A 25,071-nucleotide genomic window follows, 5' to 3' on the forward strand; every position below is an offset into this window, starting at 1 on the left:
CTTGGGTTGTTTTTAACCCAGCATTTTTTAGAGTGAAGTCCAACAGCTGATACTGGACACCAAACGTATGGGACGTTATAAACATGCACATTCCCCGTCAAAAATTGCGTTTCTTTTGCTGAGAGTTATCAGGCGTCCCTCACTGCAAACACACTCTTCTGACTCAGCCATTGTGTCTCATTTCCAGTCTAAATATCCAAAAATCAAGATGCATTTACTAGATCAGTAAACGGCATAAGATATTTTTTCTTGTTTTGTTAAAAATAAAATCTAAATGAAGAGTTTTTGCTTAAAACAGGCAAAATGATCTGCCAATGGGGTGAGAAAAATAATCTTATTTCTGATTGAAATCTTGTTTCTTGTTTCCGTCCCAAACAGAAATCAGATTATTTCTCTCACCCCATTGGCAGATCATTAGCTTGTTTAAAGCAAAAACTCACTTCATTTAGATTTTATTTTATCCACAGAAAACAAGGAAAAATATCGGTAACACTTTCTTTTAGGCTTCAGTTATTAACTATTAACTGCTCATTAGCATGCATATTACTAGGATATTGTCTCATTTTTATATTTTCCCCCCAGAAAACATGTTATGTCATTTTACTGATCTAGTAAGTGCATCTTGATTTAAGAATATTTAGATATTTGGACTGGAAACCAGAAACAATTCTGAATAAGAAGAGCATATAGTGTGAGGCGTTCATGAGTTCGGCCTCAGGAGCCCTCCTCGAGTAAATATAGAAAAGATGTGCATTCATAACACATGAGGATTTCTCCTGTTTGCCTTTGATTATTCTCTAAGTCCCATTTGAGCAGCTCTGAGTATATCGTGTGGACATTCTTCATGAATATGAGCGTATATTTCGCTCCTGAGAGCTGTGCGTCCACCTATATTGCGCTCCTTTCATGTGCTCCAGCATGATCTCTCATGACTGGACTTTTTCCCTCCCTGATCCTGTAGATGTTTGTTTTAATTTCTCGTGGCCCTCTGCCCCCGCCGGGCTTACTTTGTACATGCAAGGAGTACAATATCATCTGGGAAAGGAAGGCCAAGCCGTGCCTACAGATGCTTTGAGTTTGCTGAGATTTTCCAGCGCGGAGGAGAGGAGAAGCTGGCCGTATTTCCTGCGGATTAGAGCTCAGATTGAGCCCTCCGAGGAGGTCTGCGGATCCGCTGGGAAACTGACCCGCCGCGGAGAGCCAATAACCCCGGGAGGAGTCGAGCTCGGCGGACGACACGACGCAATAGCTCCAGGTATGAAATAAACACACTTCTCTCACTTCATTCGGCTGTGTATATTCATGCCCTGAATATAACTGAAGACAAAGGGCTCCCTCTGCTGGCAGCAGTCACAAATCACACGAGACATGCTTTCATAATATACATATATTTTCCAGTTATACACTTTATGCATATTAACATTTGTGATCATACACTGAAAGAAACAAGATGCAAAAAATGCTCTTCTTATTTAGTATTTTTTCTTGTTTCCAGTCCAGATATCTAAATATTCTTAAATCAATGCATTTACTAGATCAGTAAAACGATATGAGATAATTTTGTTTGTTTTCTGGAGGAAAATATAAAAATTAGTTTTTGCTTAAAGCAGGCTAAATGATCTGCCAATGGGGTGAGACTAATAATCTGATTTCTGTTTGGCACGGAAACAAGACACAAGATTTCAATCAGAAATAAGATTATTTCTCTCACCCCATTGGCAGATCATTTGGCCTGTTTTAAGCAAAAACTCTCTTCATTATGATTTCATTTTCAGGTAAACAAGGAAAAATATGTCATGTCATTTTACTGATCTACACTGTTAAAACACACAAAAGGAAATCACGCACACTATCAATACTTGCAAAAATCAAGCAAAATTAGCAACGTTGCTACACTGTAAAATATTATTTAGAAAATAAGTTACCCTGGTTGCCTTAAAATTGAGTTCATTGAAATTAAAATTTTGAGTTAATACAATGAACATTTTTTGAGATTCGACAACCTTTATTAAAAGATTATTAAAAGATGTTGTAAGCATATTGGGTAATTGTGTGTTTTATTTCTGCGACACAGTGAAACATGCCAAATTGTGCTATTTTCATGATTTATCACATTTTTTATGTGGTTCAGATACAATAATATTTTGAGTTTCTATTTATTAAACAAATTTCCTTCATTGTATCAACATTTTTTTTTTAATTTCAATAAACTTAAAATTTTAAGGCAACCAGGTTACTTACTTTTTTAAGTTAAACCAACAAAAACCAACATTTTTTTAAGTGTAATAAAAAGTTTCTGATTTTTGCAAGTATTGAAAGTGTGCGGGATTTCCTTTTGTTTGTTTATTGAGATTTTTGGATCAGGGTCTCCTTCGTCCTACGCAGCTATCTAAAGGTGTGCGGTGGCACTTGTGTATTTATCTACACTGTAAAAAAAATATTTAACAAATAAGTAACCTGGTTGCCTTACAATTTTTAGTTTATTAAAATAAAACATTTGAATTAATACAATGACATTTTTTTGAGAATCGACAACCTTTATTAAAATATTAATTTAAAGATTGTGTAAGCATATTGGGTAATTGTGTGCTTTATTTGTGATGACGCAGTGAAACATGCCAAATGATGTTTCATATTTTTTATGTGGTTCAGATGCAATAATATTTTGAGTTTCTATTTATTAAACCAATTTCCTTCATTGTATCAACTCAAAGTTTGAATATCAACAAACTCAACATTTTAAGGCAACCCGGTTACTTACTCTTTTAAGTTAAACCAAAAATAGTTTTTACAGTGTAGTAAATGCATCTTGTTTTAAGAATTGTTAGATATGTAGACTAGAAACGAGACACAATGACTGAGATAGAAGAGCATTTTTTGCAGTGTGCAAATCGATGCAACAAACTCCTGTTCAAATTAGGAATAAATCAAAGACTTCCAAACACCTGGAATATAATAAAGTATCCAAAGATATTTCATCACGCCCCACCACCATGGGCGTCGGAACCATTGTGTGTGTGTCTGTGTGTGTGTGTAGCACATGTCTGTTCACCCCTAACCAGAGGATCCACCCACTTTTTATTTGCTTCCGACGCCCATGCCCACCACCCACATCTCCTTCAATTGGCGTTAAGTTTGGCCAATTCCTGCACGTAGATGCCTATGCTCTCGCTGTCAAACAGCACGAAGAACACGGTCTTGATGGAGGAGGCCATGGTGGAGACGAAGTAGCTGGAGATGGCCTTCAGGATGAGCTGAGCCGCAGTCTGCTTCGGGAAGCCATTTCTACACCGGAGGAACAAAGCGGAGCGGCATTCAGGACACGCTCAACAAACCACAGGCAGTAATGACTGGCCTCTCCAATATATGTAATGGGGAACTGCATTTCTGTTTTTCTAGAACGAATGGTTCAAATGGGAATTTTTGAACTGGTGGTGGCGCTATAGAGTTGGTCCTAGAGACTCCAAAATCGGTCAAATCAGTATTCATTAGCATCTCTACAGTTGAGCCAAATTTCATCATTTTCTCCTGTTCTGTTCACAGGGCTGCCATTCGGGAAGAAAAATAAGAGTGCGGAAAACCTCTTCAGGGCTTCAAACACTGACTGGACTAGATCCAGAAAGCTACAGTCTGAACACAAAGGGGTCTGAGACCACATTCCTACTGAAGGGGACCAAAAAGGATCTGAGTCCTCTTTCAGGGACAGGGACAGTGTGAACGTGAAGAGAACCGCGTCCTTTTTCACTTGTTCACCTCTTGGTCCACTTAAAGGAGTCTGAGTTCGGTTCAGTTAAAGAGGACCCAAGTGTGAAAACACCCTAAAATCCAATGTCTAAAAATGGCCATTTGCATTCTTAATGCAGCTATATTTCTAAATTGACAATTTTTTCTTTAACAAGGTTTAGGGTTTAATGATTGGAGAAAGGGGTGGAGCTTAAGCACACTGAATGATTAGAGAAAGGGGTGGAGCTTAAGGACACTAAATGATTGGAGAAAGGGGTGGAGCTTAAGGACACTAAATGATTGGAGAAAGGGGTGGAGCTTAAGGACACTAAATGATTGGAGAAAGGGGTGGAGCTTAAGGACACTGAATGATTAGAGAAAGGGGTGGAGCTTAAGGACACTAAATGATTGGAGAAAGGGGTGGAGCTTAAGGACACTGATTGATTGAAGAAAGGGGCGGAGCTTAAGCAGACTGAATGATTGGAGAAAGGGGTGGAGCTTAAGCACACTGAATGATTGGAGAAAGGGGTGGAGCTTAAGCAGACTGAATGATTGGAGAAAGGGGCGGAGCTTAATCACACTGAATGCTTGGAGAAAGGGGCGGGGCTTAAGCACACTGAATGATTGGAGAAAGGGGCGGAGCTTAAGCAGACTGAATGATTTGATAAAGGGGCGGGGCTTAAGCAGACTGATTGTTTGGAGAAAGGGGCGGAGCTTAAGCAGACTGAATGATTGGAGGAAGGGGCGGAGCTTAAGCAGACTGAATGATTGGATAAAGGGGCGGAGCTTAAGCAGACTGAATGATTGGAGAAAGGGACGGAGCTTGAGCAGACTGAATGATTGGAGAAAGGGGCGGAGCTTAAGCACAATGAATGATTGAAGAAAGGGCGGAGCTTATGCAGACTGAATGATTGGAGAAAGGGCGGATCTTAAGCAGACTGAATGATTGAAGAAAGGGGCGGAGCTTAAGCACACTGAATGATTGAAGAAAGGGCGGAGCTTAAGCAGACTGAATGATTGGAGAAAGGGGCGGAGCTTAAGCACACTGAATGATTGAAGAAAGGGCGGAGCTTAAGCAGACTGAATGATTGAACAAAGGGGCGGAGCTTAAGCACACTGAATCATTGGAGAAGACCAGCATGCATCATCAGTTTCACTGGAAGGTCCAGTTATGACATTATAAGGTCATGTTTAGGGCTGAAGCTTCACCTGCCGCTGCCGATGGAAGGGAAGGCCACAGATTTGAGCTTCTTCTCATCAGCTAGAGCCAGGCAGTTCTTCACCGTCTTCTCCAGCATCTCCTCACATTTATCTGAGCCCCAGCCGGGACTGTTGCAGTGGATGACGAACTTGGCAGGAAGGCCGAATCCTGAGGTCAAGGCAGCTGGGGAGAAAGAATTATACACACATCAACGGATCAGTCTTACACTGCAGCTTACACACACATCAGCAGATGAGCGGATCAGTCTTAAGGCCTTTGCACACTGAGTGCAAAATTTTCACACGTAAATTCGACCTCATCTTTTGTCAATCACGCTTGCACACTGCCTTCGAAACTTTTGTCCGTCAGAAACAAATTCAGAACAGGTTCGATTTTCTGCGTTTTCGCATCCGTAAAAACACATTTTGAGAGACGTTTGGACAACTCAGAGCCACCATACATATTATTCTATCAAAAATACTACAGATATTATATCACAGTTATAATTATAGCACTCCAAGTCCCTGTAAAGCATGCGTGCGGATCCAAACCTTAGACGTCCAGTATACTGCCAGTCTCTGTTCAGGATGAATTGATTGACTGAAGTTGGTGATCTTCTTTATGAGTCTCCAGTATCGCTAGCGAAGCCTCAAACTGAGCCGCTGACACTAAAGTAAGCTTTGGATCGGTCTGGATAATGAGCTGAAATCTCCTTCTCTACGCGATCGCAGGAGTGGAGGATGGACACAAGATTTTCCTTTCTTTTTCTCTTTTTAAGAAGAGAGAGGACAAAAGAAATCCTCCCCAATACTTGAAGACGTCATTTTGTATTGTTTTGCGTTTTTTTCCGTAACGCATTCATTAAAGGGGGGGTGAAATGCTGTTTCATGCATACTGATCTTTTTACACTGTTAAAGACTTGGAATCCCATACTAAACATAGACAAAGTTTCAAAAGTTAAGGTGGACGTTTGATGGGAGTATTTCTTTGTCAAAAATACTACTTCCGGTTAGTCATAAGTTTCGGCAAGTTTTTTGAGATCATGCGTCCCCTTTGACGTTAATGGGGGCGGAATTTCCTTGTATGGGCCTTACGGACAATTCTACCGGAAGCGCGTGAGAGAGAGAGAGGGAGAGAGAGAGAGAGAGAGAGAGAGGGAGCGAAAGTAACAGGCTACGCCCATCAAAGCGCTGGCTCGTAGGATGCTAAACAGGTGATGTGCACATAACAATGTCACCAAAAAAGTGCGTTTTTGGTTGCCAGACCAAGACAGTCCTGCACAGATTCTCCAAAAACCCCGCGGTAAGGCAACAGTGGATGTAATTTGCTTTTCCGGATCAGCAACTGAGTTGCGTGAATGTTTATATCTGTTCGCTGCATTTCGGTGCCGACTGTTTCATAAACAAGGCCCAGCTCGACGCCGGATTTTCCCAATCGCCTAATGCTGAAGGATGGAGCAGTCCCAACGATAAAGGTCCCAACGTTAGAACCGCAGGCGGTGAGTGAGACTGCTTCAAATGTCTGTGTTTTTGCCTATGCTCATCAAGTAGCCCAAACATGATCACGTATAGTTAATTGATCAATGGAGCACGCGATGTGTAGTGCGTGTACATTTGTTTAGCTGGCCACTATATGTGTAACTTTATGTTTGTGTATTGTAAAAGCACTCCAAACAACAATACACAAAGAGTGGGGAAATATGTTGAACTAAATAAGCGCGCTTCTTCATTCAAATGCGCTACTATTCCGTGTCTTTCTATGTAAACACTAGTGCAAAACCAGTCCGCTTACTACAATTGTCTACACAAACCACGCGTAAACACACACACACACACGTGCACAACTGCACTTCCCACATGTACACCTTCAAAGACAAAAATACGACGATATAATTCAAGTATAAATATGTAAATAACACAAGCCGCTACGCATATTATATAGTTAGTGTATAACTTGTACCACATAGAGACGTCCTGCTCTAGTCGTTTTTGCTGCTGCTCCTGTTCAACTGCAGCCTCTGGGTCTGATTCCGGATCATAGATGTATGGCTGTATCTGATTAAAAGCCATATTTTTATTTTGAATAAAGTTTTTTTCCCGCTGTTAGGGATGACACAGCTTTACGACGCACTCGACTCAACACAACAACAGCGGCGCGCACACGTCATTATTTAGCTCCGCCCACACGATACGCCCCCACCCGCTCTGCTTTTTCCGGAAAGACTCGGAACAGCGCATCTTTCTTATATAATTATAAAAAAAATAAAGACTTTTCGGAGATATGCAGGATGCAATGCTACTCTATAGGTACTCAAGATTGACATGACACTGACTGAAACTGAGTTTTTCACCCCCCCTTTAATGCGGATCAGACTCAGTGTGTACAGTCTCTGTGCGTGAAGAATTCTCCAGATCATGAATACGGAAAAACGCATGTGAAACTATCAGACTCAGTGAGCAGAGGCCTTTACACTGGAGCTTATACACAGTCAACGCGTTTGACTGCTCTGAAGAAAAGAGCATGCTGAGGGAATTCATGAAAACATAGCTCTTCATAGCAATAACAAATCAGATTTACTCAACCAGAAAATGACCAAACGCATCCCTCCCTCCAGATGATTTCAGACGGTTTGCGTTTATTAAAGTGAATCACTTTAGTAAACACAGATCACTGATTCAGTGCGAGTTATGAATCATCTACAGCATCTGTGGTATATCAGGATGACCTTGTTCTTGCTGAACTTTGCTTATTAATTTCATAAGCAGCTGATCTACTGATTTTTCTACAGTATGCACTATATATTATGAGTTAAGCTTTTTAAAAAATGCAACTTTTGCAAAGTTTCAACTTTTTATAGGCAGCGTCATGTCCAGAATTAGTAATATCTTTAAAAAAATGAATGAAAAAAAATGTTATTAATGTAAATAATATTAAGTTAAAACTGTATTATTTGCTTATTTATTTATTTACTTACTAATTTATTTGTGTGGGATATTTTGGAATATCTTCTGTATGTGTGTGTACTTGATCAGTGAGTCTCTCTCTATATATATTTATACATTTTAATATTTATATATATAATTAAAAAATGTTTCATAAAAATAAACATGCGCGCATGTGTGTGTATTTATATACATAATAATTATACACAATACATAAATATTTAAACTTTTTGATTGATTTTACAGCACTAATGCTTATTTAGGTGTTTCATTTTCTATGTGTGTTTATTAAGGGTTTTTTCCCATTTTTAATGTATTTATTTATTTTTATGGAATATTTTCTATGTTTTTAAAATGGTATTTATTTACTACTTTTTATTTTTTGGAATATCCTCTCTCTATATGTCTGTGTGTTCATTAGATTTATTTGAGGGGTAAATCGAATGTATGTATTTTTAATATCTAGAATATGCAGTGATTTATGCAGTACCTCCTGCCACCTCCAGAGGGCCGTTCTTCTTGCGCAGCTCCAGAACTGCCTCTCCGAACTCCTTTCCTCCGATCTTCTCCAGAGCACTTCCTGTGGGACACACGCAACTGTGAGTCTCTTTGATCAGCACTCGGCTAAAGCTGAAGTCACTCAACAACACTTTAAGTCCCTATCCCAGACCAAGTTCCTAACCCAGTCCCTAAACCAAACCATAACCCAGACTCAGTCCCAGACCCAGTCCCTAACCCAGACCCAGTCCCTATCCCAGACCCAGTCCTAACCCAGACGCAGTCCCAGACCTAGTTCTTATCCCAGACCCAGTCCTAACCCAGACCCAGTCCCTAACTCTGACCCAGTCACTAACCAGTCCTTAACCCAGACCCAGTCCCTAACCCAGACCCAGTCCCTAACCCAGACCCAGTCCCTGACCCAGTCCCTAACCCAGACCCAGTCCCTAACCAGTGCCTAACCCAGACCCAGTCCCTAACCAGTCCCTAACCTAGACCTAGTCCCTGACCCTGACCTAGTCCCTAACCATTCCTTAACCCATACCCAGTCCCTAACCCAGACCCAGTCCCTAACCAGTCCCTAACCCAGACCCAGTCCCTAAACCAGACCCAGTCCCTTAACCAGACCCAGTCCCTAACCCAGACCCAGTCCCTAACCTAGACACAGTCTCTAACCCAGACCCAGTCCCTAACCCAGACAAAGTCCCTAGCCATTCCCTAACCCAGACCCAGTCTCTATCCCAGACCCAGTCCTAACCCAGACCCAGTCACTAACCAGTCCTTAACCCAGACACAGTCCCTAACCCAGACCCAGTCCTTAACCCAGACCCTGTCCCTAACCCAGACCCAGACTGGGTCCCTTACCCACTCCCTAAACCAGACCCAGTCCCTAACGCAGACCCAGTCCCTAACGCAGACCCAGTCACTAACCCAGACCCAGTCCTTAACCCAGACCCAGTCCCTAACCAAGACCCAGTCCCTAACCGAGACCCAGTCCCTAGCCCAGACCCAGTCCTAACCCAGACAAAGTCCCTAACCCAGACCCCATACCTAACCCAGACCCAGTCCCTATCCCAGACCCAGTGCTAACCCAGACCAAGTCCCTATCCCACACCCCATACCTAACCCAGACCCAGTTCCTATCCCAGACCCAGTGCTAACCCAGACCAAGTCCCTATCCCACACCCCATACCTAACCCAGACCCAGTCCCTATCCCAGACCCAGTGCTTACCCAGACCCAGTCCTTAATCCAATCCTCACCCAGACCCAGCCTCTAACCCAGACCCAGTCCTAACCCTAACCCAGTCCCTAACCCAGTCCCTAACCAAGTCCCTAACCCAGACCCAGTCCTAACCCATGACCCAGTCCCTAACACAGTCCCAGACCCTAACCCAGACCCAGTTCCTAACCCAGACCCAGTCCCTAACCCAGACTCAGACCCAGTCCCTAACCCAGACTTAGATCCAGTTACAGACCTAGTCCCTAACCCAGACTCAGACCCAGTCTCAGTCCTAGACCCTAACCCAGACTCAGACCCAGACCAAGTCCCAGTCCCAGTCCCAGACCCTAACCCAGACTCAGACCCAGTACTATTCCCAGTCCCTAACCCTAACCCAGATCCAGTACCTAACCTAGACCCAGACCCAGTCCAGAGGCCCTAACCCAGACTCAGACCTTAACCCAGTCCCTAACCTAGACCCAGACCCAGTCCAGAAACCCTAACCCAGACCCAGAACCTAACCCGGACCCTAACCCAGACCCAGTCCCAGACCAAGAAAGGTCCTACCAACCCTCCTTTACATTGACTTGTTGTCGGTCAGTGTGACAAAAGAGGGTGAGATTTTACAACCCCTAGCAAAACTAACAGACGAGCCCAAGAAATGTTTCAGCATTCATTGTTCTGGTGTGAGTGACACCAGCGACACCAGACACATGAGCATCTCAATCATGATTTAAAGAGACAGTGCACACAAAAACCCACATTCCGTCTTCATTTACTCAGCCTCATGTCACTCCAAACCTGTGTGACTGATTTATGTGAAGCACAATTATTTTTCATACACAGATGTTGTCTCAGGCTGAAGCCGCGTGATGCTTCATGTGATAAACTTCACCAATTTATTCCCTGAGAATCTTGCCTCTGCTGTGGCTCTAGATCTCATTCACGCTTACGCTCAATTTAAAACACTCAAATGTGTGAATTTATGGCTCAAAACCAGTGATATTTGACAGACCAGGAGCTGTATTTGAGAGTGTTTCAGGAAAAGATGTTTCCACTTCTGGGATTGGAAGGACTTGCGTTTGAGTGAATGATGACAGAATTGAGCACATGCTTCTTCTGATCCCTCACCCAGTAAACGTTCTGCCTCTGTTCTGTCTATGTTATGAACATAATAAAAAAAAATTTTTTGTTCTTACAGAATCTTTAATACAATGCTCGTTCAAAGTTATCTGGTCTTCAAAGTAGTAGTTCAGCGCTGGGAAGATGAATGTGCATTTAAACTGGGTCATTAATGTAGTAGACATGTGAAAATAGTTTTGCATTTGGTCCCTTCTAGATTGAGAAAAGACCGAAAATGTATTTTTGTCTCATGTGGATGAAAGACAACAACTCCCAGAATGCACTTGCTTCGCTGCCCTATGAGGCCTCTCCCAAAGCCATCGTTACTGGATCACTGGATCACTTTCCCATCACATTCATTTTCATAAGATCAGTTCAGTTAGAGAACAGACACACTACAGTTAAAAACTGAACGTGTCTGTTCAATATAATGTGAGTGAGTCAAACGAGAGTCACAGCACAAACGCAGCAGGAGTCAGATTACATTCATCCCTAGAGCTGAGGTAAGCGCATGCGTGGCAGTCATTCACAGCGCATGTTCATTCTGGAGCATTTTCCCTTCATGCCTTTGGAAGCTTAACTTTCATAGGATTAATTTGAGAAGTTGAAACTGACTTTGCTCAGCACCACTCGTTTACACGAATGTCCGAGCCGAGCGCTGTGAGTGCGATCCCACCCCCCATGGACGGGGTGAAAACATGCAGAAATGGCTCCTATTCTGGCTGTAGTTTTTAGCATCTGGCTAAAAAATCTTCAGATGATATAAAATGACATTTGTGAGGATTTTTTCCAGAAATAAAATACATAAATCTCTCATCTCAGATATACTCCCGGGTTCCCCTTCAGTCGGTCACGTTCGACGTACGTCAGAACTGAACCGACGAATGGGATCTTACTTTAGAGACCAATCCTACTTCGAGCATCTAACAACGAGCCAATGAAATTTGGCATGCGATCACGCATTCCACGCTCCGCCCCGCAGCGCGGGTATAAATAGGAAGTGGAATGGTAGATCAGCGCTTTCTACTTCGGAGCCGAGCAGTGCTTACTGTTTCCTACGAAGAGTGTCTGACTACGAGTCAAAGAGTGTTGAGTGAGAGAGTCTGCCAGTGCGGGTGATACGGCGCGTCAGTGAGAGACCGTCTGATCAGTGATCAAGCGATCTAAAGGAGCTTGTTGGTTCGCTGAGCGTTTCCCATACAAACTGTTGGTTCGCTGAGCGTTTCCCATACAAACTGTTGGTTCGCTGGGCGTTACACACACAAATACACATCACTGAGAGCTCACACAGGCTTGCAGAACGAACTGTGTGGAGCCGCGGTCATCTCCCTGAGTGCTTCAGCACACTAAAAGAGCAGCTTTCCATTCACAAAAGAGCAACACGGTTTGACCCTGCGTCTTTTTCAAGATGTCATTCAAACCGTGTATTCCTGGTATGCAACTGTTTCCTGTCCTCTTTGACGGCCACGAGCGCATGTGAGATTGCGATCGTGGGTGATTCATGTTCTGGTAAAGAACATGGTCACGTCGGCGCGTTGTTCGTCTCCCCCTTCTCATAAAGGGCTCGAGTGTTCAGCGCGCCGTGTGCCGTCGAGCGACCGGCTGACAGCGGTGGTTGTCACAACAACCGGCGCGCGTCAGTCGGCGCTCTAGATGCGCGGTCGAGACTATGAAACCTCAGATGGGGTCGAGTCCCTTCGCCTATCCCCCGATCTAGTTCATTTCTAGTGTTACTGGAAAAGGGCTACTTTGGCTGATAAGCGCTGGTGGCCTGAGGATTACAGTGGGGATTCCCCGCCGGGTAAATCCCCTCGGGCCCCCACTCCTCTATCGCATCAAAAGCATGCTGAGACTCTGTTCGTGGGTGGTACGGATTCTCTCATGAGAACACGACCACGTCAGGGCATTGTTCGCCTTGCCTTCTTCATAGAGGCTTGAGCGCTCAGTGCGCTGTGTGCCGTTCTGACGGCCACGTTCACTGTCTCGCATGCCTGCTGGTAGTTGAAGGTGGAATCGCTGATCCTAAAGAGAAAAGGGCTTAGCGTTTCATTTTTGGCTCTGGCAGAGGACAGATGTCAATTGCTGCATCGGAGAGAGGGAAATATGGAGGGTCAAAAGGGCCAAAAATGAGACAAAAAAAAAAAAAAAAAAAAGTGTCATTGTTTTCCCTCTCTCACTGCCCTCTGCCCTGCACGCACGAGGGTAGTCCCAGCCCAGGGGTTGTGCAGGAACTGCGTGCGGTGTTGGACCTCGCCCTATGGGCGGCGAAAATCACTGCACGCTCCCTGGGTCAGGCGGTGTCCACACTAGTGGTCCAGGAATAGGGGGCTAACCTGGCAGATATGCGCAAGAAAAGCCTGTCTGTCGGGCTGGCCTCCTCGGCGGCACCATCGAGAACTTTGCCCAGCAGTTCTTGGTGGCCCTAGAGCAGACGGAGGCGTTGCACCAGGGTGCCGACGACCAGCTGCTCGGTCGTCGGTCGCAGCGCCTCTGCCGGCTCGCCGCCGAGGGCATCCCTTCCTGCGTCCGCCTCCACCCTGCTAGAGCCGAGCAGCAGCCTCCACTGGAGGAGCAGGGTGCCGGACGCGAGGGACGCCCAACCCGTCCAGGGCCCGCTAACCGGCAGGCAAGCGCAAGGGGACGCGGCCCTGAGACGGGCCGGCTAGGGAGAACAGGAGCTGCTCGGGGGAGACGATGTTCGCATCCCTCCCCCACCCCCCCGGAGGAGGACCGGGGGGCCCTGACTGGTTTCGGTTCTGCCACTGGCTCTCCGGAGTCCAGCGGTACCCACATTTTAAGAGCAGTTTCCTCTCTCTCTGGGCCCCAAGAGGGTCAGGTTGGCAGTGTGCGATGCCCACGGGCCTTGTCACTCCTTTCCTACCCTCCCGTCGCCAGGGGGCAGTTGTGTGGGCCTCGAGGACGCCCCCGGGCCTTCTCACCCACACACTTCCTCTCTCGTGAGCACTCAGTCAACACTCCGGGCCGCCCACGGGCCTCCCGGGTCGGGGCTGAGTGCTTCACTTCCCTGCCTCCGGGCAGTGGGCAGCAGAGTGGGCTCCGAGGACGCCTCCGGGCCTTCTCACCCACTCTCTGTCCAAACCAGGAATGCTCAGGCAACACTTCGGGCCGCCTCCGGGCCTCCCGAGTCGGGCCAGAGTACTCCGCTTCGCTGCCCCACCCCGGGCACGTCTGTGGTGCGGTTGGTCCCGCTTGCACGGTCTCTGGGGGCCTGGCTAGGTCTCCCCGGGCCGTCTCGCTGGCTCATCCGTACCATCAGACTCGGCTACGCGATTCAGTTCGCGCGCCGGCCGCCCAAGTACGGGGGCATCCTCTTCACCTCTGTGCGAAGCAGCGATGCTCAGGTCTTGAGGTCAGAGATCGAGGTCCTACTGGCGAAGGACGCGATCGAGCCGGTTCCTCCAGCCGATATGAAGACGGGGTTCACAGCCCCTACTTCATTGTGCCCAAGAAGGGGGTGGGTTATGACCAATCCTGGACCTGCGAGTTCTGAATCGGGCCCTGCACAAGCTCCCGTTCAGGATGTTGACGCAGAAACGCATTTCCAATGCATCCGTCCCCAGGATTGGTTTGCAGCGATCGACCTGAAGGATGCGTACTTCCGTGTGTCTTTCTCCCTCAACACAGACCGTTCCTACGTTTGGCGTTCGAGGGGAAAGCATATCAGTACAAGGTCCTGCCCTTCGGGCTGTCCCTGTCGCCCCGCGTCTTTACGAAGGTCGCGGAGGCAGCCATTGTTCCACTCAGAGAACGCGGCGTTCGGATTCTCAACTACCTCGACGATTGGCTGATCCTAGCCCAGTCGAAGGACCAGTTGTGCGAACACAGGGACCTGGTGCTCAGTCACCTCAGCCAGTTGGGCCTTCGGGTCAACCGAGAGAAGAGCAAACTCTGTCCCACACAGAGGATCTCTTATCTCGGTATGGAGCTGGACTCGGTCAACCGGACGGCGCGCCTCACCGAGGAGCGAGTCCAGTCGGTGTTGAACTGCTTGAATATGTTCAAGAGCAGGACAGCGGTCCCACTGAAATTCTTTCAGAGGCTCCTGGGGCATATGGCATCTGCAGCCGCGGTCACGCCGCTCGGATTGCTTCATATGAGACCGCTTCAACGCTGGCTCAATGGCCGAGTCCCGAGGTGGGCGTGGCAGAGCGGTCAGTACCGGGTCCCAGTGACTCCTTACTGCCGCCAAACCTTCAGCCCGTGGTCCAGCACTTCGTTTCTCCGGGCCGGGGTGCCCCTAGAACAAGTGTCCAGGCATGCTGTGCTGTTCACGGATGCCTCCACCACAGGCTGGGGGGCCACGTACAACGGGCATGCAGTTGCTGGTCTGTGGACGGGGCCGCAATTGCATTGGCATATCAATTGCCTCGAGTTACTGGCAGTACATCTGGCACTCCGCCGCCTCAAGGGGCCGCTATGTGGCAAGCATGTACTGGTCCGTACGGACAGCACCACGGCCGTTGCGTACATCAACCGTCAGGGTGGTCTACGCTCCCGTCGTCTGCTCCAACTCGCCCGCCACCTCCTCCTGTGGAGTCAGAAGCAGCTGAGGTCGCTTCGGGCCATTCATGTCCCTGGTGTGCTGAACCAGACAGCCGACGAGCTCTCTCGTCAGCCGACACCTCCGGGAGAGTGGCGACTCCACCCCCAGGCGGTCCAGCTGATATGGGACCAGTTCGGGGCCGCACAGGTCGACCTGTTTGCCTCTCCGGACTCGACCCATTGCCAGTGGTACTATTCCCTAACCGGGGGTACCCTCGGCACAGATGCACTGGCGCACAGCTGGCCCCGGGACCTACGCAAGTATGCGTTTCCCCCAGTGAGCCTTCTTGCACAGACTCTGTGCAAGGTCAGGGAGGACGAGGAGCAGGTCTTGTTAGTTGCGCCGTATTGGCCCAACCGGACCTGGTTCCCAGAACTCACACTCCTCGCGACAGCCCCTCCTTGGCCGATTCCCCTGAGGAAGGACCTTCTTTCTCAGGGACGGGGCACGTTATGGCACCCGCGTCCAGACCTCTGGAATCTTCATGTCTGGTCCCTGGACGGGACGCGGAGGTTCTAGATGGACTACCACAAGCTGTCGTAGATACCATCGCTTCAGCTAGAGCCCCCTCTACGAGGCGCCTCTATGCTCTGAAGTGGAACCTGTTCGTTGAGTGGTGCGCTTCCCGCCGGGAAGACCCCCGAAGGTGTTCGATCAGTGTCGTGCTTTCCTTCCTGCAAGAATGGGTTGGAGAGAAGGCTGTCTCCCTCCACCCTCAAGGTATATGCTGCAGCAATAGCAGCGTACCATGATGTAGTAGAAGGTAAGTCCGTGGGGAAGCACGACCTAATCGTCAGGTTCCTCAGAGGTGCGAGGAGACTAAATCCTCCTCGTCCATCCTCGATACCGCCGAGCACTTCAGAGCCCTCCCTTCGAGCCTTTGGCGTCTTGTGAGTTGAAAATCTTGTCAATGAAGACAGTGCTCCTGACGGCATTGGCCTCGATCAAGAGGGTAGGGGACCTGCATGCACTTTCGGTCAACGAATCGTGCCTAGAGTTCGGGCCGGGTAACTCTCACGTTGTCCTGAGACCCCGGCCCGGATATGTGCCCAAGGTTCCTACCACTCCCTTCCGGGATCAGGTGGTGAACCTGCAAGCGCTGCCTTCGGAGGAGGCAGACCCAGCCCTGGCTTTGCTGTGTCCGGTCCGCGCTCTTCGCGCTTACGTTGACCGGACCCAAAGCCTTCGGACCTCAGAGCAACTCTTCGTCTGTTACGGAGGCCAGCAGAAGGGAAAGGCTGTCTCCAAGCAGAGGTTAGCCCACTGGATAGTGGATGCTATAGTCTTGGCCTACCAGTCCCAAGACGTGCCTTGCCCGTTCGGTGTAAGAGCTCACTCCACTCGGAGTGTTGCTTCTTCCTGGGCGCTGGCTCAAGGCGCCTCGCTGACAGACATATGTAGAGCTGCGGGCTGGGCGACACCTAACACGTTGGCTAGATTCTATAGCTTACGTGTAGAGCCGGTATCTTCCCGCATCCTCGCCCCCAGGGGCCAGGAGCGCTAAGTGCCCGTTCTAAGTGTCGGCTTGCGAAACGCCACTCCCGCCCTCTGGGCCGGATACGTGCGTCTATTGTCTCCAGTTGTGTTCCCCGGGAAACCGGCTAACCCTGTCGAGCTCCTCCGTCACCCCTCCGGTGTCAGACGTTGCGGACCGTCTGACGCCAGGCCTGCACCCGTATGCTTGTGAAACGTGGCTGTAGGCTGGGTCCCATATGTAGCGGTTCCCTCACGGCAACCCCATATGTGTATTCTTCCACGGTTCCAGCTACCCTTCGGGCTAGCCCCGTGTCTTTCCCTCGACAGAGCCCGCTCTGTCGTCTCTGGGCGTGTTCTTTCCCCCCTTCAATCAGGCTGGAACCACCCCAGAGACTGCCATATGTTGCACTACCCTGCCAGGTTAGTCCTTATGTGTATTCTGCCACCTCTCCTTCCCTGAAGGACGTGGCCCCGCAGCGTACCCTCTCTCTCTCGAGGTAGGCACGCTTTCCCAGCGTTATCCAATAGTCATTCTGAGTGGGTCTTGCAGAAACAGCAGTGACTGTACTCCCTGCTTGGAGCCCTGACTTCCGTACCATACTAGACGGTGCAGTGCGCTCAAGCAGGACGCTGGAAGGGCCAGCATCCTGGCGTTTTCCATAAGGGATCCCATTCGTCGGTTCAGTTCTGAAGTACGTCGAACGTGACCGACTGAAGGGGAACGTCTCGGTTACGTATGTAACCCTCGTTCCCTGAAGGAGGGAACGGAGACGTACGTCCCGTCGCCAGATGCTGTGCTTCCGCTGGGAGTCCGGTCACCTTTCGGCTCCTCAGCAGAAAAAGCGCTGATCTACCATTCCACTTCCTATTTATACCCGCGCTGCGGGGCGGAGCGTGGAATGCGTGATCGCATGCCAAATTTCATTGGCTCGTTGTTAGATGCTCGAAGTAGGATTGGTCTCTAAAGTAAGATCCCATTCGTCGGTTCAGTTCTGACGTACGTCTCCGTTCCCTCCTTCAGGGAACGAGGGTTACATACGTAACCGAGACGTTTCTACTGATACAAAGCCATATGGTAAATTGCTGAAGTAACTCTTTAATAATGTTTTGAAAATGTCAGCACAAAAACATTATTTTTGGGGGATTTTTTCAAGAAAGTTTCTGGGACATTCAAAAGTAACATTCCTGTAATATTTAAAGAGTGATGTAATGGAGCCAAGAAAAAACATTCAGAAATATTATTATTAATATTAAAAAGTTGGTTTATAGATTGAGTTTTTTGGGCACAGGAATCAGTGAAGACATGTAGGTTTGGGAAAACAAGAATATGACAAATGATAATTTAAAAAAGTCAGATTACAGGCAATATTAAAACGAAATCATTGTCAGAGAAATCCAAACAGTAAGCAAAGCATTGCCCAAACGCACTCAATCACAGCCGTGAAACTCAAGCACCAGATCCAGATTCATTCACACAGTGCCATCATTAGAGTTTGAGAGCTTGACAGAGAAGATCTGTGGACCTTTACCTACTTCTCCACCCATGTAGAAGGTGGAGTTGGTCGGGTGAACAATGGCTTCACTGTCGATGGAGGCAATGTCAGCCTGAACAACTTGCAGCTACAACAATAGGCAGACAAATACAGTGAGAGACAAATGTGGTGAAACCGTGATGAAGAGACAGGGGAAGAAGGGAGACACACACACACACACACACACACACAAACACACACACACACACACACACACACACACACACACACACACACACACACACACACACACACACACAGGACTGAATGAAGCATTCATGAGACAGCTGACCGAATCCTAAACATGAGCCTCTATGGCAGCTCACCTAAACCACCTTTAGTGAGGTGAACTCTGGGATGGACAGCCCTGTACTTCAGTAAGAGTTTAATAAAGGCTGCTGTACCTTCTGTCCGAGAAATAAACTTTTGGAAGAGAGGACAGTGAATCCATCCGCTGGTCCGCCATCCGCATCAGCAGCTCGTCTCTGTCACAACAACAGCAAACTTACAACATCAAACTTTACTGCTGTAATATTCCATATGCTGACTGTGGTAAAACAAACACAAGTGTGCTTTACTACACACAGCATCGGGCTATAATGCTCATCATATGATCATCATCGGCTGGTGTAATCAGTAGGAAGTGCACACAACCCTTCCTTCTACACAGATGTTCAGTTACCAGGCAAACTGGATCTGTATCGAACATATTGTACATTCACCGATCAGGCATAACATTATGATCAACTTCCTAATATTGTGTTGGTCTGACCCGTCACTGATGGACTCCACTAGACCTCTGAAGGTGTGCTGTGGTATCTGGCACCAAGATGTTAGCAGCAGATCCTTTAAGTCCTGTAAGTTGCGAGGTTGGGCCTCCATGGATCGGACTTGTTTGTTCGGCTCATCCCACAGATGCTCGATTGGATTGAGATCTGGGGAATCTGGAGGCAGAGTCGACGCCTCAAACTGGTTGTTGTGCTCCTCAAACCATTCCTGAAGCATTTGTGCTTTGTGTCAGGAGCATTATCCTGCTGGAAGAGCCACAGCCACCAGAATACCGTTTCCATCAAAGGCTGAACATGGTCTCAGCAATGCTTAGGTAGGTGGAGCGTGTCAAAGTAACATCCACATGGATGGAGGACCCAAGGTTTCCCAGCAGAACATTGGCCAAAGCATCACACTGCCTCCGCCGGCTCGCCTTCTTCCCATAGTGCATCCTGGGGCCATGTGTTCCCCAGGTAAGCCACACACACACACACACACCCGGCCATCCACGTGATGTAGAAGAACACGTGATTCCTCAGACCAGGCCACCTTCTTCCATCGCTCCGTGGTCCAGTTCTGATGCTCACGTGCCACTGTTGGTGCTTTCGGCGGGGTCAGGGGTCACCCTGACTGGTCAGCGGCTATGCCGCCCCATACGCCTCAAACTGAGCTGCTCTGTGTATTCTGACAGCTTTCTATCAGAACCAGCATTAACTTCTGGAGCAGTTTGAGCTCCAGTAGCTCGTCTGTTTGATCGGACCCCACGGGCCAGCCTTCGCTCCCCACGGTCATCAATGAGCCTTGGCCGCCCATGACCCTGTGGCCGGTTCTCCACTGTTCCTTCCTTGGAGCACTTTTGACAGATACTGACCACTGCAGACCGGGAACAGCCCACAAGAGCTGCAGTTTTGGAGATGCTCTGACCCAGTCGTCTAGCCGTCACAATCTGGCCAAACTCGCTCAAATCCTTACGCTTGCCCATTTCTCCTGCTTCACACACATCAACTCTGGGGACAAAATGTTCACTTGCTGCCGAATATATCCCGCCCACTAACAGGAGATGAAGAGATCATCAGTGTTATTCACCTGGTCATAATGTTATGCCTGATCTGTGTATAAAGGAGGCACATTTGCATGAAATTAATGATTTCACCTGCTGTAAATGCAGTGGTTAGTGTGTGGTTAGCGAATTAAAGGATTGAGCAGTGTTCAGTGAGTACCTTTACTCGTGTGGACTTTTTGGTGGCCAGTTTCTTGAGCACTGGTTTTTTGGGGGTCTTGGAGGTGGAGGTCTTCTCAGTCGGTGGAGGAGTGATGACGGCCTCCAGCTTTCCTCTGGAGCCGCTCTTCTTGGAGAGCAATTCTGGGTGAATGTTGGGCAAGACTCCGCCGGCAGCCACGGTCACGCCCTTCAGCAGCTGCACACATACAGCCGATAAATAAACTAGATTAAAGAGTTCGGCAAGAACAACTTTGAACACGGCTTTGGAAAAACATTCGGAAAAACGTTTTAAAAGCTTGAAGTTTGAAAGTGTAATAGAGTCTATCAGATAACAGATTTAACACATGAATTAGCAGATTGCTAGCCAGTGTTGTGCAAGTTACTCTGGAAATGTAGTTCAATTACAGATTGCATCTTTTAGTTGTAAAAGTTATTGCTTATTAGTTACATTACTAGCCCTATATATATATATATATATATATATATATATATATATATATATATATATATATATATATATATATATATATATATATATATATATATATATATATATATATAATAACCTCTTTAGTCGCTGTTTTAAGTTTAGATCTGCTCATGTCGCATCATACTTTTTACATGTTTTACAGCATCGCGCTCTACAACCAATCACACACGACTGTGTTGAGTTTATGAATGCTAATAGCCAATCAGAGGTGTTAAGATTAGTAATCACACACAGAAACACAGAGTTTTGTTCAGTGCACACACTCTCATGGATACTCTCATCACAAACTGATAAACATAAACAGATTTGGTGATTGTGCTCTTGAGAGAATTGAAATTAATATAAATGTTTTTTTCTGTTTTTTTGCAGTGTTGAGAAATGTAGCCAATCACAAACATATCTGATGATTTCTTTAACGCAATGGCCAATCAGAAGTGTTTAAATTAGAATCCCAGTGCTGAGATCTGTTCACTCAAATCCTCTCGTTATAATTTAACTTGAAACACACATACACACACTAGGCTTGTTCGAGATGCATTGGCGCTGCGCGGACCGATCCGCGTATAATATTAAAATACCGCATGAGCGATTCAAAAGCATAAGGCATCATATCCCTTACGAAAATAAACTATGGTTTTATTACGAATAAAAAAAGTTAAAGTTAAACCATGGTAACCACAAATTAACCCTGGCTTTGCTAATCTAACCATAGTTTGACCACGGTATTTGTGGTAAAACTGTAGTTATATAAATGGTAATCAATTAGCCAAAAAATCATGGTTACTACATTTTTACCAGGGTTATTTTCATAAAGGATGTTCTCGCTGTACTTTCATATCATACGGCGAACAAGCCTTCCATCAACAATGGCGAATGTTGCGTTACTGTTAAAGCTGTGCGATTAATCGAAATCGAACCGCAGTTATAATTTGGCTTATGTGCGATTATGAAAGCACAAAGGTTGGGATTTTAATGAAATAAATATATGCAGTGTGTTAGTGAAGAGCGGCTCTGATCAGGAGTAAACGCTGCTCCGTCTGAAAGATTGAGTTTGAGTCGCTTATAACGTGCGTTTGAAAAAGTCAAACATCTTCACAAACTAGTGAAGCGTTCCTAAACCTGTTCAACAAAAGACAACGTTTAATAACATGTTTAACACACTTCATATCGTCAGTCGAGTGTTTGATTATCACAGAATTAATTATACTCTAAACACTACTTTGGAAATTATATATACGCGTTAAAATCTAATTACAGTAGCGCATTACTAAGTAATGTGTTATTGCCTAACATTGTTGCTAACATGATTTAGCATGTTGCTAGCATAGGAAAACTGTAAGTTGGATCAGTTTGAAAAGATACAGAAAACAGAGGTAGGACACTTCTGGAGGATCCAGCTAAAAGGAACTGTGTGTCAGAAATATATTTAAATGAATCCTAAAATGTCCCTGATATGTCTCTAGACATTAATAAATCATGTTCATTTCAAATACTTCTAATCACTGACAGCAGTAGTCCGGCCAGGATATTGTCATTATAAAGTTGTTGTTGCAGCCCTCAACTGATGTTGATGATGTCATGTTGTGTTTTGGCCTGAAGCTCCGCCCTCCACCTATCGACCAATCACGAATCAGTAGTGTTTGGGGTTGCCAGATCCGCTCTAGTTAGCACCGCTGCAGATCTACAAACGTTCTGCTGATCCTGCAGCCAATCTGGCAACCTCGAGTCAGGGGAGGGAGATACACCGCTCTACAGTCATCTGAAAGGGATTGCAGTACCAGTTTTGGCCACAGTCTTACACACACTTCCTTTAAAAGCTCCAGGACGAGTAGCAGTCGAAACATTTACTCTTGGAATAATAATACGTTTAAATAGCATTTCAGTAAGTTGTCTTTCTGAAGTAAACACATGAGTTATTGTTTTCTCAGTTCAAATGATAGATGGTGTGTGTGTGTGTGTGTGTGTCTCTGAGTCAGTGATAGCGCACCTGATGAAGCTCCTCATCGTTGGCGATGGCCAGTAGGATGTGTCTGGGCGTCACACGACCCTTCTTATTATCTCTGGCTGCATTTCCTGCCAGCTCCAGGATTTCAGCTGAAAGAACGACACAGACAGAGCGTCACTGTGGGAATATATGCTGCCATTGTTTCCCACAATGCACTGTGTTCCACAAGAGCCTGAAGGTTCTGCATTAGCCCGTGTGTGAAGCCGAAGGGAAGTATATGTCCTGTCGCTGTGCAGGCTCTTTTACTGTATGACAAACGGCTCAATGACTCTTTAAAGTGACCCTTTATGACATCATACAGGGCCATACTCAGAAAACACTTTCTGAAGCGTGTGTGTATCCTGAAGGAGAATGCTTGGCTCAGAAATACTCAGTCACACGTCCAACTCATGTTTTGAGACTCAAATCTATCTATCATGAGAATCAACTCTTGAACAGTGAATAAGGCAGATTGCAGGATCCCCTTTAAAGAGCAGAAACGTTTTGTTAATGTAACTGGAAAAACACTTGATCATAATGTTGCCAGAGCGTTCCCTGTTGGCTGGGATAGTGGAGCAGTCTTCAACTGTCCAATTTTGGTGAGCTTGTGCAAATTGTCGCCTCTTTTTCCTATTTGTAGTGGAGATGAGTGGTACCCGGTGGGGTCTTCTGCTGGTGTAGCCCATCCGCCTCAAGGTTGTGTGTGTTGTGGCTTCACAAATGCTTTGCTGCATACCTCGGTTGTAACGAGTGGTTATTTCAGTCAAAGTTGCTCTTCTATCAGCTTGAATCAGTCGGCCCATTCTCCTCTGACCTCGAGCATCAACAAGGCATTTTCTCCCACAGGACTGCTGCAGACTGGATGCTCTTCCCTTTTCACACCATTCTTTGTAAACCCTAGAAATGGTTGTGTGTGAAAATCCCAGTAACTGAGCAGATTGTGAAATACTCAGAGCGGCCCGTTTGGCACCAACAACCATGCCACGCTCACAATTGCTATACAGGGTACAGTATGTTATCTACAGGGGAGGGTACAGTACCCTCTTTGAAGTTTCTTATGATGAATATCACAAAATGCATTGCCTTAACCAAACGAGAACACTGACAGAAGTTAGGACATGATGAGGAGACTCGCCTACCGGTCAGATACTCCAGAACCGCGGCCATGTAAACCGGCGCTCCGACTCCGATCCTGTATTTGGGAAGCCCTTTCCTGATATAACGCATCATCCTTCCCACGGGAAAAATCACTCCGGCCCGGGCGGAGCGCGACGACCTGCTGACCTTCTTCTTCACGGCCCGGCTGGACATGATGAGGATGAGGATTACACTCCTACACACACACACACACACACACACACACACACACACACACACACACAGAGAGAGTAGTCAAGGTGGCTAGTACAGAAACACTGAATATTAATTCAAGAATTAAAAAAAGATATTTTTGTGCAAATAAAAAGGTCATGTGCTAATCTAGTTATAATCAGTTAAAGTGACAATTCACCCAGAAAATTACATCCTGTCATCATTTACTCTCCCTCATGTTGTTCCAAATCTGTTTCTTTCTTCTGCTGAACGCAAGAGGATATTTGGAAGAATATGGGTAACCAAACAGTTGCTGGTCTCCATTGATTTCCATAGTACTACAAATAAATCCTATGGAAGTCAATGTTTGATTAACATTAATTTAAATCTTCATCTGTGTTCAGCAGAAGACAGTAACTCACACAGAATTGGAACAACATGATGAAGAGTAAATGATGACAGGATTTTAATTTTGGGTGAACTATCCCTTTAAGACTCCAATATTACATGCCAGACTTTTTCTTACACACACGAGTAAACAATTAACAAGTTACATTATTTTTATTCCGTATTGAAAATCTAAACACATCTGGTGTCTTTGCATAGCAACCCATAGCGACCATAGCGAGTTTGACACAATGCATTGTAACTTTAATAATCTTTAATAAGCAGAACTAACGACACTCTTGTTTTACACACTACAACGTGCTGTATCTGAGATAAACACATAAACACAATAAACACAATCCCCGTAATGCATAATAAATGCAGAGAGCCATATTTGACAGGTGAACTTCCTGATGAGGCGCGGACCCGCGTGCGTCAGTGCGCGAGCCGCGCGCGTCAGTCACCTGAAAGTGTGTTAAAGCAGCACATGCACTAATGACAGCTGGGGTCTTACAGGAGACGCGGTCCACTTCAGTCCAATACTGTCTATTAGCTCAAACTACAGCCCAGACTCCGACTCCGACTCCCACAATCCACAGCGCGATCCGCACAGAGCACGCGCAGGAGACGA

The 25,071-nt window shown here is 46.5% G+C and overlaps 1 protein-coding gene across 2 annotated transcripts; it reads right to left on the reverse strand.

Annotated features, from left to right (window-relative positions):
• Nucleotides 1–1,743: 1,743 nt before the first annotated feature.
• On the reverse strand, nt 1,744–25,071 carry macroh2a1 (macroH2A.1 histone). Of its 2 annotated transcripts, none has more exons than XM_067424169.1 (9): nt 24,955–25,071; nt 23,882–24,075; nt 22,746–22,852; nt 20,267–20,464; nt 18,683–18,763; nt 18,276–18,366; nt 8,357–8,446; nt 4,933–5,107; nt 1,744–3,285 (listed from the first exon to the last, which is right to left on the reverse strand). In XM_067424169.1, the coding sequence occupies exons 2-9, from the start codon at nt 24,051–24,053 to the stop codon at nt 3,120–3,122; spliced, it is 1,080 nt and encodes a 359-aa protein (XP_067280270.1). In that variant the 5' UTR covers nt 24,054–24,075; nt 24,955–25,071; the 3' UTR covers nt 1,744–3,119. The 2 variants fall into 2 exon arrangements, with proteins under 2 accessions (XP_067280270.1, XP_067280271.1); XM_067424170.1 differs by having other exon boundaries at nt 24,905–25,037.

This window comes from Pseudorasbora parva, chromosome 18, assembly GCF_024679245.1.
Source record: "Pseudorasbora parva isolate DD20220531a chromosome 18, ASM2467924v1, whole genome shotgun sequence".
NCBI classification, from domain to species: Eukaryota; Metazoa; Chordata; class Actinopteri; order Cypriniformes; family Gobionidae; genus Pseudorasbora; species Pseudorasbora parva.

What these genes read in the sequence shown, in the direction of transcription:
- macroh2a1 (XM_067424169.1), bottom strand. Translation starts at nt 24,053, where the DNA reads ATGTCCAGCCGGGCCGTGAAGAAGAAGGTCAGCAGGTCGTCGCGCTCC. An exon ending in GGTTCTGGAGTATCTGACCG is followed by an intron (nt 22,853 to 23,881) that starts GTAGGCGAGTCT and finishes TCGTTCTTTCAG; the next exon opens with CTGAAATCCTGGAGCTGGCA. An exon ending in CCTTCCATCGGCAGCGGCAG is followed by an intron (nt 3,286 to 4,932) that starts GTGAAGCTTCAG and finishes CCTCCGGTGTAG; the next exon opens with AAATGGCTTCCCGAAGCAGA.